The sequence below is a fragment of the Lissotriton helveticus genome, chromosome 1_1 (genome assembly GCF_964261635.1).
Source record: "Lissotriton helveticus chromosome 1_1, aLisHel1.1, whole genome shotgun sequence".
Lineage (NCBI taxonomy): Eukaryota > Metazoa > Chordata > Amphibia > Caudata > Salamandridae > Lissotriton > Lissotriton helveticus.
In genome coordinates this window covers 848,196,846-848,209,099 of record NC_136057.1, presented here as the reverse complement: position 1 = coordinate 848,209,099, position 12,254 = coordinate 848,196,846, and the positions used below count along the sequence as shown (strand labels likewise).

General features: G+C 41.4%; 1 protein-coding gene across 1 annotated transcript in view; it reads right to left on the bottom strand.

The window, feature by feature from the left end:
• Window positions 1-12,254, bottom strand: part of GNPTAB (N-acetylglucosamine-1-phosphate transferase subunits alpha and beta) — a 542,239-nt gene that overhangs the window by 236,614 nt on the left and 293,371 nt on the right. The window contains exon 13 of the mRNA XM_078675067.1: window positions 7,080-8,203. Within this exon, the coding sequence (XP_078531193.1) occupies window positions 7,080-8,203 (1,124 nt within the window). The remainder of the gene's footprint in view (window positions 1-7,079; window positions 8,204-12,254) is intronic.

Genomic DNA, 12,254 nt, shown 5'->3' with positions numbered 1-12,254 from the left:
GGATGGGGGGTTTTGCAATTAAATTGTTTTTATCTTAACCATCCTTCCTTTACAGTATATGGTTCTCTTGTGATGTATTATTATCATCGCTGTATTATTATCATCGCTGCATACTTGAGATTAGAAATTTGTTCTTTAATGATTTTATCTTCATTGTTGCTTACTTTTATTGCATCCTAGAGAGTAACAGCTATTGGTGATTTGAATTACTTTTATGATTCCATCTTTGAGATCTGTAATGTAATTGTAATATGATGTAATAGTTTTCTTTTGTTTAAAGAAAAAGAGGTAATGTTATATCCTACATAATTATATAACATGTATTCTAGCCCTGCTGCCTCTAGCTGCTCAGCCAGTGTGTGTCTTGGTATTAGAATGTTGGTGTGCCTGTGATGCGTGGAATGCCTGGGTGACTGAGTGGGTGAATGTGGCAGTTGGAGATGGGCTGAGCAGCTAGGGAGGCTGCTCCTGGTGGGGCTGGTACCACACTAGTCTGGCTGGAGTCATCATTGTTGTAACCTGATCGGAAGACTGAATAAACAAGTCTTGAATATACAACCTGGCTCCTGGTGTCTTTCCACTAAGGACACAACACTGGACCTCTCCAGAACACTGAGGCAGGACCTCTGCCATCGAATCCCACACGGCGTGGGCATAACGGCCCAAAACAGCAGGCGGTATTAACCGACCGCAACTCCAAGCTGGCAGAGGAGAACAACCTCTTGCCATATTGGTCCAGCTTTTTAGAGTCCTTATCCGTCGGAGCTGTGGGAACGGCACACTGCGACGTCGAGGCCTGAATGACCAGGCTCTCAGGCGTGGAGAGTGTGGTCAAGAAGGCAGTGTCCCCAGGCTGCGACGTTCTTATCCACCGGTGCCCCCGAGGCCGGCGGCAAGCAAGTGTTCAAGAGGATTTCGATCAGGGCCTCATTGAAAGGGAGCAGCGGTTCCGACGACGTAAACACGATCTGGAGCATCTCCGTAAGGAGGTTGGTCTTAAGGGTCACTGAAGGGAGGTCGAGATGGAGAGCCTCCGCAGTTCAACGCAGCACCAGAGTGTAGGAAGCGCCCTCCTCCATAGTAGGCGGAGGGGAGGCAAACCCCAGGTCAGACGACACATCAAGTTCACCCGCATCTTGAAGGTCATCCACCCAATCCTGCTCGGAGTCACACTGCCGCGCAAGGGGGTCCTCGGAGCCGTCCCAGTCCTCATCCGGCTCCTGAGTAGTAGGAGATGGCCGTGGCAGCGGAGCAGGAGAGGAGGCCACTGGCACTGGGAGCGCCACTGGCCCCCTCTCCTGCTCCATGTGGCATACACCTGCCATAGTATGGTGTATGCCACATGTTAGGTCTGCTGCGATTAGGCGTCTGTTTTGTCCTCAACAGACTCCCATCGAAATACTAGCCTTCGAACAGGCGATAATGAAGGAGGTAGATGACCTAAAAGATATCACCAAAAAACCTTTCATGAATATATCAAAGGCAGAACAACATGCACTCGATGAATTACGAAACAAGGGAGACGTCGTAATTAAGCGTGTAGATAAAGGTGGAGGAATCATCCTGTTGAGCAAAGAGCGATACGACCAGCAATGTGCTGAACTACTAACAGATGAGAAATTCTATAAAAGAATAACCACAGACCCGACCAAAAGACTACATAGAACAATAAAATTGATGGTTGATGAGGCAGAATTAAACGACTGGATCTCAAATGAGGCAATATTCTTACAGACCAAAACACCAAGAGTGCCCTATTTCTATTTGTTCCCAAAAATCCACAAGGAACGAAAACCCCCAGCAGGGAGACCAATCGTCTCGGGGATAGGCTCCATTCTGGAACCTCTTTCACAGTTTGCTGATCAGTACCTGAAACCAATGATACAAAAAACACCAACATATCTAAAGGAGACCAGAGACTTACTAACCCTTCTGAAAGACCGGAGATACTCAGAGGAGAGTATGTTACTTGTCGGGCTAGACGTAGAAAGCCTCCACACGAGCCTCCCCCAGCAAAAGACCCTGGACACCCTTGAGACACTGCTCTACAGAAGACAGTGGGATTTCAAAACTCCGAGACATTTTGTCTTGGAATGCTGTAGGCTCGCGCTAACAGAGAACTACTTTGAGTACAATACCCTATACCAACAATGCCACGGAACTTCCGGTAGGCAGCACTTTTGCCCCAAGTGTGGCTGGTTTGTACGTCAGCGACTTCGAGCAAACCCATATACAGAACATCTCAAATCCCTACCACCATAGGATTGTATTCTGGAAGCGCTATATTGACGATATCATCCTTATCTGGGAGGCTGATATGGTAAGCCTAAAAGAGTTCCACAGATGGATAAACACCAGGAATGAATGGTTAAAATTTTCATACACAGCAGACAAAACGAAACTCGACTTTCTGGACATAACCATATATGCTGAAAACAATACCTTACATACTAAAACCTTCTTTAAACCAACATCAAAGAGCAGTCTACTCTCCTACAAGAGTTTCCACCCCCAACCACTAAGAGAGAACCTTCCTTATAGTCAATTTTTACGACTCAGGCGTAACTGCAGCAAGACTCAGGACTACAAAAGACAAGCAGAAGATCTTTGTGCAAAACTAAAAAACCACGACTATCCCAGGAAAATCATCAACAAATGCCAAAAGAGGGCCAGAAACCAGCCCAGGGAGAGCCTTCTAGATACAACACCGAAGGTACCAGAAAAAGATTTAATTACCTGTGTAACTACCTACAACACAGCCTCCAACAAAGTAAAGAAAATTAATAAACCAAAATTGGAGAATCTTGACTTCGGGATCCCTGTGCTGGCCTAAACCGAGGTTTGCAAACAAGAGAACCAGAAATCTCAGAGACATACTGGTACACACCAGACCTCCCCAAAAACACGAGGAGAAGCACCCCTCACGACTTTGGAACAACCCCCTGGTCGTTGGTCACTACTCGTGTGGTTCATGTTCTATTTGCAACTGAACAACAGCAACAAAAAACATCGAACTTCTCCCTGATTTCAAATGGACCATCAAATACCACACAAACTGCAATACAACACACGCAATCTATATGATCACTTGACCATGTACCCTAAGCTACATAGGGATGACATGTCACAAGGTAAAACAGAGAATATGCGAACACAGGAGCAACGTCAAATGCAAACGAATACCACGAAAATGAGTAACCATTACATTGAAGCAAAACACACAGTGGATGATTTGCACTGGATCATTATGGAAACACTCGCAACTAAAAATCACAATGCAGAGAAAGTACTGTTTGAAAAGTAGCAGAGATGGGTCCACCAACTCAAAACCAATACCCAAGGACTCAATGACAATATCCCGTGACTGAGCCTAAACTACTAGACCATACGAGAAGTAAGACTAAAAATGACCCTCATCAAGATGCATTCACATGACCAACCTTTTTAACAAGGAAGTACCCCTTTTTTTGAGATGGAAGGACATTATTTCCCCTTTATTTTTAGTTTTGCGCGGAGAAATGGGACACGAACGCAGACCTCCTCATATGGCCCTGGGGTCTAGGAAATATGAGTGGTCTCCAATTGAAACTAGTTAAGAGCAAACCAATGAGACTGCCATAGAATCAAGGCTACATCTCCTCCAGACTGTCAACTGCCCTTATCTATTTCTATGCATCACATCAGGCATAAGGGTATCTTCTAAAGCTCTTAATAAGGAAATAATGTCTGCCATTCCCTGTACATGCATCACCCCTTTTTTATACATCAGCGGTTGTGAATATTATATGCTCTTTGAAAATATATTGTAGACATTGTGGCAAATTCTCGCCGCATAGTCTTTACTTGAGCTCTATCCTCCTCTTAAATAAACACACTACCTGGACGTGAAGCGCAACCGGGCCCCCAGAGGAAGAGTCAGCACAAGCAGTGCTGCTGCAGCACCGAAGGTAGAAGCAGGCGAATGGACTCCGTTCAACAAAACTGTAACGTATGAACCCATCGGGTGTAATAAGTCATGTGCAATGTTCATTTCTCAGCAGGAGAAAGAATGTTTGGCCGCCTGACGATGCCCGCATTGTAAAACATAAGGTATGCACTAAGTAAACCAGAAGGGAGGCATTACTCGGTTCGAGTAAGCGTTCTGTACCACGCTAGCGATTTAACAAAACGAGGCGCCCATACCGAATTCTGCTAGATATAACCTCTGCGCGCACCTGAACCATTACAGACTAAAGAAAAAACGCACCTTTACACTTTGAGTACGGGGCGCGTTCACCGCTTCCAGCTATATAATGCAGCTCACAACTACAGCACAATTAGTGTCTACTGAACGTGTGCCGCATAAACCTAATCATGAGCTACGCATAGCACCCCATTTGGTTCATTATAACCGCATGTATAAATAACCAAAGACTGAAACAGCAGAGAGCACATCATGAAAGGAATTGGCACCACCAACTTTCATGATAAGCTCTGCACTAATGATAATATACTCGGGCACATAAAGATAAATCCTCTTTAACACTGCACACTGGAATAGGAATGCAAGATGTAATAAATTACCTATATTTCCAGCTGGCTGCACATCTTAGAACATTAATGAATTGACTCACCCTTTCTTTTTGTAACAATACAGAGAACATAGAGAGATCTTTTGCCAATAGTCCATAATTGGTCTGAGTCGTAAAGAATTGCCATTTTGTTGTTACTTTTCCGTTTTCAAGAGTAGACAGTTTGAACTTGGAAAGTGTACACCTAACACTCTTCCTTCCAAATGAAAGATCTTGGGATCTTTCGTTTGGAGGCGCACCAAAGGGAAATGTCAACTTTTAAATAATTGCATGTCAAAGCGAAGAGCCTACTAAGGTAACAATCATCAAAAGAAGCATTCTTCAAAGGAAATCGTGCTATACATCCCAGAATGCACAACAAGAGACGTACCTTAAGGAATTCTGGGATATTTGCTTTTTTTTTTAAACTGTCCAGCTGTACATGATGCCTGTGAACAAGGAGTATAAAACTCCGAAACGCATAAGGCTTGAAAATATAGTTCTCAATGATGGAAGGCTGGCTGTCTGCACTGGGTTTGCTTCAGAGTGCTCCTCGAACCGTGGGAGATTGTTTCAAAATATATATATTTACATACAAACACAAACTTGTATCATCAACTTCTCCACGCACAAATCTGATTGAACTGTTATGGGAAACTGGTCTTTCCTCATCATTCTCTGTTCAGTACGGATATCCATTTTGACTTAAAGCTTCCAACATGTCTATTTGAAGAAATATCTGTGTAATGACTATGTATAATCATTTATTTAAATATCTTATGTTATACGCTATGGATTGACTAATAAATAAAAAAAGCTTTTAACACTTCCAAAGCTGCACGTATTACAAAATCTCTATTTCTTATTTACAATAAATCTAATATTACTCTAGAATGTCTTTACAAATTTGATTTATCTGCTTCCATACCATGTTGGTCTTGTTCATTTTTCCAATGCTACTGTAACTCACTTCATTGTTGCTCTCAGGTATCTGACTTTTGGAACACTATTGGTCTAAATATTTAAATATCTTTCAATTGTAATGTATTGTTAACAATCCAAAATGTTTTCCTAGGATCTATGTTGCCTGACTTGAAACACCTCCCCCCCCCAAAACCTTTGTTATTGGTTCTTTTTATTGCACTTGATTTTAATGTTATACTATTGTGTTGGAAAGATGCCTCTAAGATCCCCGAGTTAACATGGTGGAATTTTAATTGTGACAAACATAGAATGTCTTCTGTCTCTTCGTTATCATTAGGCCATAAAATTAAATCGGATTTATATTGGTTAGCCTTTACTATTTATTTATCTTTGCACTGACCGTTACCTTAATTAGCTATCTTTTTTTATTTCCATAAATTCCCTCAATTTTTGTCCCATATGCTTTCTACTCAACCCCTTCATTTATTTTTTCTCTCTTCTTTCTTTTTATATTAAATAATATTCTTCTTTCTTATTTCACAATTTTTAGCGATTTCCCATATTTTACAAATTACAATACCTCTGATTTGTAATTGTTATATTGCAATGTTACACCTGTTATTATGATTGTTAGTGTTCTACATATCCTCAATAAAACTATTTAACAAAAAACAAATAAGAGACGTATGTTGAAATATGATTTGGGTGTATTTATTCTTAACCTTGATCTGTATATTACTTGTATATTACTTGCTGGGCTTTTCATAATATTTTCAACCATTCTCATTCACATTATGTGTAGACTAGTAGTGTACAATACATTAAATACAGTAAAGAAAAATATTATAAATGTGTATGTACTGATTTCAGTGCTCAAGGTGGGACTCTATTACATCATCGGCATATAAAAGATTCTTTAACAGCTTTTCAATGATTCCTAAAGCTCTTATCAAGATGCGCATAACTCAATACAGTAAAAAAATATATATAAATGTGTATGTACTGATTTCGGTGCTCAAGGTGGGGCTCTATTACATCATCGGCATAGAAGAAATTCTTTAACAGCTTATCAATGATTTTTAAAGTTCTTGTCTAAATGAGCATAACTCAGTGAGGATGGGTGAGAGATGTTTGCCAGTGTTCCTTTTCTCCCAAGATGTCAGTTTCCTTTTGAAGCTTAGGAAATCCACCCCTTGTGACACCAATAATTTAGGAGTAACACAACACTTTCATGGAGAGACAACATAACCAGATCCTGCAGGTAGGTGTGTACACTATATAAGAACAGTATTCTTTAACACTGGGGCATGCATTACAAAGAACATTGGTACATGTTGTAATCCACCAGGCCTGATGGACATTACTGCTGCACAAAGAAACCATGATTGGCTTTTTATCACAATAACACACCCACAAGCAATGCCCTGCAGTTTTGGGGTAAGACATTTCTGATTAGCAAGGCCATTGCTTCGCAAATGCTTTGGCAAAATAATCTGGTAGTTTACACAGCAGAGAAAAATAGTTCACATGTAGAACAGAAGGGGGAACTTAGGATATCCAAATAATTTAACATTCAGCAGGACATTCTTCCCATTTTATACTCACATCAAGAAGATCCTGAAAATACTTCTTCTTTTCCCAAGGTAAAAATCCTTTAGAATCCACATCATAATACTGTAGTTTTCTAATTGGCACAACATTATTTCCTATGGTGACTCCTTCAGCATGATCCTCCTTTATTCTGTTGTTCTTAATATTTCTTTTCTCTCTGGACTGCAAGACTTGCTTTGTCAGAAGCACATCCACATTTCCTTCTAGAGATTCCATGTTATTCCCATCGTTTTTAAATTTTGAAACTGAGTGATTATTTTTCTTTATGGATGTGTCTTTCAGCTCAGTTTCCTCATTTCTCACCACTGAATAAACAGAATTTGACTGATCATGCATTTTCTGCTCCGCAGGCAACACTTTTGCTTCACCCACATTCAAGTCTTTATAAGGCTTCTGTGAATTCTTACTTAAGTTCTCTGCAGCACCTTCCACATTCGCTTGCAAATGTTTTTCACCAATGCCATGAATCTTCTGCAAGGGCTTCTCTGTTCTCTGTTGAGAAGTGTTCTGAAAAGGCTTTAGCAGAGCAGCTTTGGACAACTGGTATCCTTTTATTGTGAGATCCCCATTTTCTAGCTCAGTGTCCAAGGACTTCAGGGCAATTTGGACTTCTTGAGGAAGGTGAGATTGATTTGGGAAAGATATGCTCATGTTTTCATGAATCATGGCAACGGTACTAGACAGCCGATGTCTGTATCTTGGAAAACGCTTTTCTTCTGGAATATCTTCAAACAGGACTTCAGCTTCAGGTGCTGGTGATATTGATTTTGTGACCTCAGCTTCTTGCTTTGGAGTTTCAGTTGCGTTGAGCTTAGGCTCTTGCATTGTGTCAACAGCAACAGTTATCCGCATTTTGAACTCTTCATTATTTTCGTTTTGGAAGGTGAAGTTGAATTGGATCACTGTGGCGTTCATTCCACTATGCATGATCAGGTGGATGGTCTTCCATTTATTGGCAACTGAAGCATGTCTTATAATCGGGTTTTCACTGTAAGCACCTTCTGTTGCTCGCTTTGCTACTTTGGCAAAATTGAAATAGGGCAGATATTGACCCTTCGGAACAACATAGTGGGTTTGATTGTGATGAAGGGTTATCTTGTACATCTCGTTAAAGTGATCTATAAAAAAAAGGAAAATAATCATTGTGCATGTTTAAAATAAAAAAAAAATGGGTGAATTATGCTTCCCCATCATAACACCATCACTAGTTTTACATTAATAAAAAAGCACATACAGGGTCATACAGTATTCAAAGTGTTTAACATTGGTACCTGTGTTTTGATTTTATATGGAGAACATCTGTAGTTCTGATTAAGCACCTCTGCTTATAATCGAACATGAACACAAAGAAATTGCAGATAATCATTTATTTCCTCTAGGAAAAGAAAGGCAAATGCTACCTGTCCACAGATTATGTTTTACAACAATGTATTTTACAGATTTACATGCTATACAAATCCCTACCATCTAGCAGATGGGTTCGGGAATTGCATCTCGATTTTGTGAAAAAACTCAAAAATAATTTGTTAACCATAGGCATAGCAGGAATGACTCACTGTGACTTCAGCCCCGGAGACCATACCCAGTACATCAAGGGCATCTTCCATTTTTTGTCTCCTCGTGTGTGCATGCTAAATAAAACTCTAGAGGTGTGAATGCATTTACTGTCCTCCAAACTCCAAACGGGGACAGAGTGGGCCACATGAAAATCTCCCAAAATATCAAGCTGCAAAACTACTGCTGTAGTTCAGTAATGAGCTTCTTTTGCAATAGAATACACTCTATACTTTAAAACAGTATTTGTCTTCCTTAAGAAGCTGCTGAAGTAGTAGCAAACTGATTTTTCAGTATCCCTGTTGTGCTTGAACATTTACACTGTAAAGTCCTAAGAATAGCTTTACAAAAATTGCATAGATCTTGTAAAGTGATGTAACGCAGCAGCTTTCATTTGTGCTAAAGGCTTCTCCCTTATTTATACCACAACTGGCTCCAACATGCTACTCACCTCACAATACCGGTTTTGTAATTGGCCTAACCTAAGTTGGTAATCAAGCATTACTAAGAATTGCTTAATAATTCTAAAATTAAATTTTTATCATATGGTGCATATTTATGACTGGTAACGAAAAACCTATTTACAAGAAAAAGAAAAAACAACTAGGTTAGAAACTGTAGCAGAATTACATATATATTCTATATAAAAGGCGCTTATAGACAAGATGCAATGCTTCAACCCAATTGAGAAATTGCTACGTTGGGCACATCAGAATAATTAAGAATAGATTTATGAATACTGTAGAAAACACAAAGCTCCTCCACATCACTAAAGCTAAACAATATTTGTTTCTGTGGCTCAGTAAAAAATGTTGTTTGTAAAGATAATTTTTATTTGCACGATCACCAACTCCATGGCTACAGTAAACATAGTGTATGAAGTACATATTTATATTCATGAAAATTACCATTGTGCATCACAAAACAAATATATCATAAAATCAATAAATATGCCAAAGTGAAGTACAACAAAGGAAAAGGAGACTGTGGCCCAGACTGTAGACATAACGTTTATTTAGGCGATAACCAACTTAGGGCTCCTGTAAACAAAGTGAAAGTAAATTCGCTATCTACATCCGATACAATGAGGCGTACCATTGTGCTTTATAAATATGGCTCCCGGTTTTGTGGTATTTATTTCTGGGCATTTCCGTCTGTATTTATCCATATCTATTTTGTGTTTTCTGTATAAATGGAGCTTCAATAGTTTTTTCACATTTATTTAACTGATAAATGTATACTCGCCTTTGAATGTCCAGCAAGTAGACAGTGCAATAGCGTTATCTGAAAACACTTGCATTATAAATTAGAATAAACAACTGTAAATCTGCACTTAATTAAGCTTAATTAGGAAATCTATTGCCTTTTTAAATCTCCCCTACCTCCACATTTGTACACCTACTAAGCTGGCAAATCAAATCAAATAAGCTTTATTCGACAGTTGTGTCATAAAAGCACAAAAACATGTAATCATTATACATCACACAATTATAAATAAAGAGCTACACATAACTAAGCATATACAATGGTTAAAATGTTATTAAATTTAGCAAACTAACTGACGAATTCATCCTATAAAACAATATTTACAATACCCATAAAAACATAACTCATTATGTACACCTCATTAGGAACCTTTTCAATACAATATACCACTACTAAAAAGCAATACATGAAAAGAAATTTGGGATGGGGTTGATGAAGCCATTCTGTACATACACACTCCGGTCCGGCCGGTAGTTAGTAAAATAGTGTTTTCTCTCTGGTCTTATTTTTATGGTCCGAGGGTAGCGGGACCTAGGGTAGAAATCATGGAGCCCCCAGACAGAGATCGGGCCATCCCCTGATTGTGAAGACCAAGTTTGTAGATAAGGCACCACCCGATCGCTCCAGAATCTAACTAACACCAGGTCTCCTGGGAGATCTTTTGGAAGGGGGCCGAGCCATCCCACCCTTCTAACACTTCGAATGGCACCATCAATGTTCGCTGGCAAGGGTCTATTCCTAGACAGCCAATAGATGACCTTGTGTTTTAAATCCTCTGGTCTCTCGGTTTTTCCCTTTGCGATTGGTGAGACACCAGTGAGGACACAGACAAAGGGGGCGGCAATTGGGGGCAGATGTATGTGTTTGGTATAATCTAGATTAATAGTTTTCTCCTCATAGGGAGGAGAGACATTTGGCACCCCTACATCAGTAAAGATACTCTTGGTGATAATGGGCTCGGTATCGGATGACGAGGAGATGCATGGGCGTTTCTGTGGGACCGTGGGTCTGTTAGGGGGGTTGCTACTTCTTTGAGGAGCTAACTTAGAAACCACGGTAGCGGGTAAAGGCTGTGGTTGGCTCAATCCTGCCAGGCTCTTGTCAAGTTGAGTCGATGCCCTGAATGAGGTCTCTATTTCCCGTAACCTATCCACTAAGGAGTTGATTTTTGCAGTCAAAGGGGATATTAGAGAAGTAACCAAGCGTTCAATCTGGTCCAGAAGAGCGGCCTGGTAGGGGGGTACAAAGGATTCAAGATTATCGCGGGCCTGGGAAGCTGTGGGTGGGGCGCTGACGGACGGTAAGGAACTTATGCAAGGCTTAAGCAGTTTAGCTTCCCTCCCCATACTGTTGTCCCCGGGGCGCTTTCTTGTGACCATAGGGATTTTAGGGTTCCCTAGTTGTTTAGTGTTTACTTTCACTAACGGGGAAAGGAGTGGGGCAGCCAGAATGTTATCATTTGCGATCAATAGAGAGTCCGGCAGCGAAAGTGCGGGAAGTGTTGGGCTGAGTAGGACTTGGGGTGTGACTGGTATGGTTTCAACTGGTGCAACTGGTACATATCGAATATGACATAGGGCGTTCAAATCCTCCAACCAGGACAGACTTGATGCTATATCGACTAGCTGCTCCTCGGGATGTTTGCAATCTACGCTATGAAGGGGCAAACGGGTTTCTAGATCTTCCAAATCATGAATCACGGGTGATAAAGCCCTGTTTATATAACAGTCTGACCTCCCCCTACTAGAGTCACTTGGGAGAGTACTGAGTTTGGAAGCCCCTTTAAAAGACATGGCAACGGTGCAGCAAACAGAGTCCCGCAAAAAAAAAATATAAATAAATAAATAAATAAATAAAGTCTATGGAATTCCTGGTGTCTCTGCAATATATGCAGAGATGTGGGTCAAAGTTCCACTGTACCTTGCTCAGTAGGAACCAAGGGGGGTGGCCCGTCCCGTCCCTCTCGTGCCTCTGAGGGCCACAGAGGGCCCGCCCTTTGCCCGGGCTTCGCCCCGGCCTTAGTCCCGCGCGCGTCCCGCGTGCGCGCGGCTATGATGCGTTATCAAGGGGAGGAGCTGGAAGGGGCGGGAAGAGGACCAGCTGCGGCCGATCAGCGCCGCTGAGCAGGCTGGTCCTCGCAGTCCCGCCTCCGGCCGTGTGTGTGGGGCAGAGGGTCAGCAGCGAGGTCGTGGCTCCTACAATGGCCAGGCACGGTCCAATGGCGATATCCCCAGCAAGATCTTCAACCCACGAGCGGCGCCCGCGCAGCGGGGGCCGCGAGGCGTGGCGTAGTGGCAAGAGGCGATGTGGCAAGAACTCTGCAGCAACTCCCAGGTAGGGTGAGAGGAG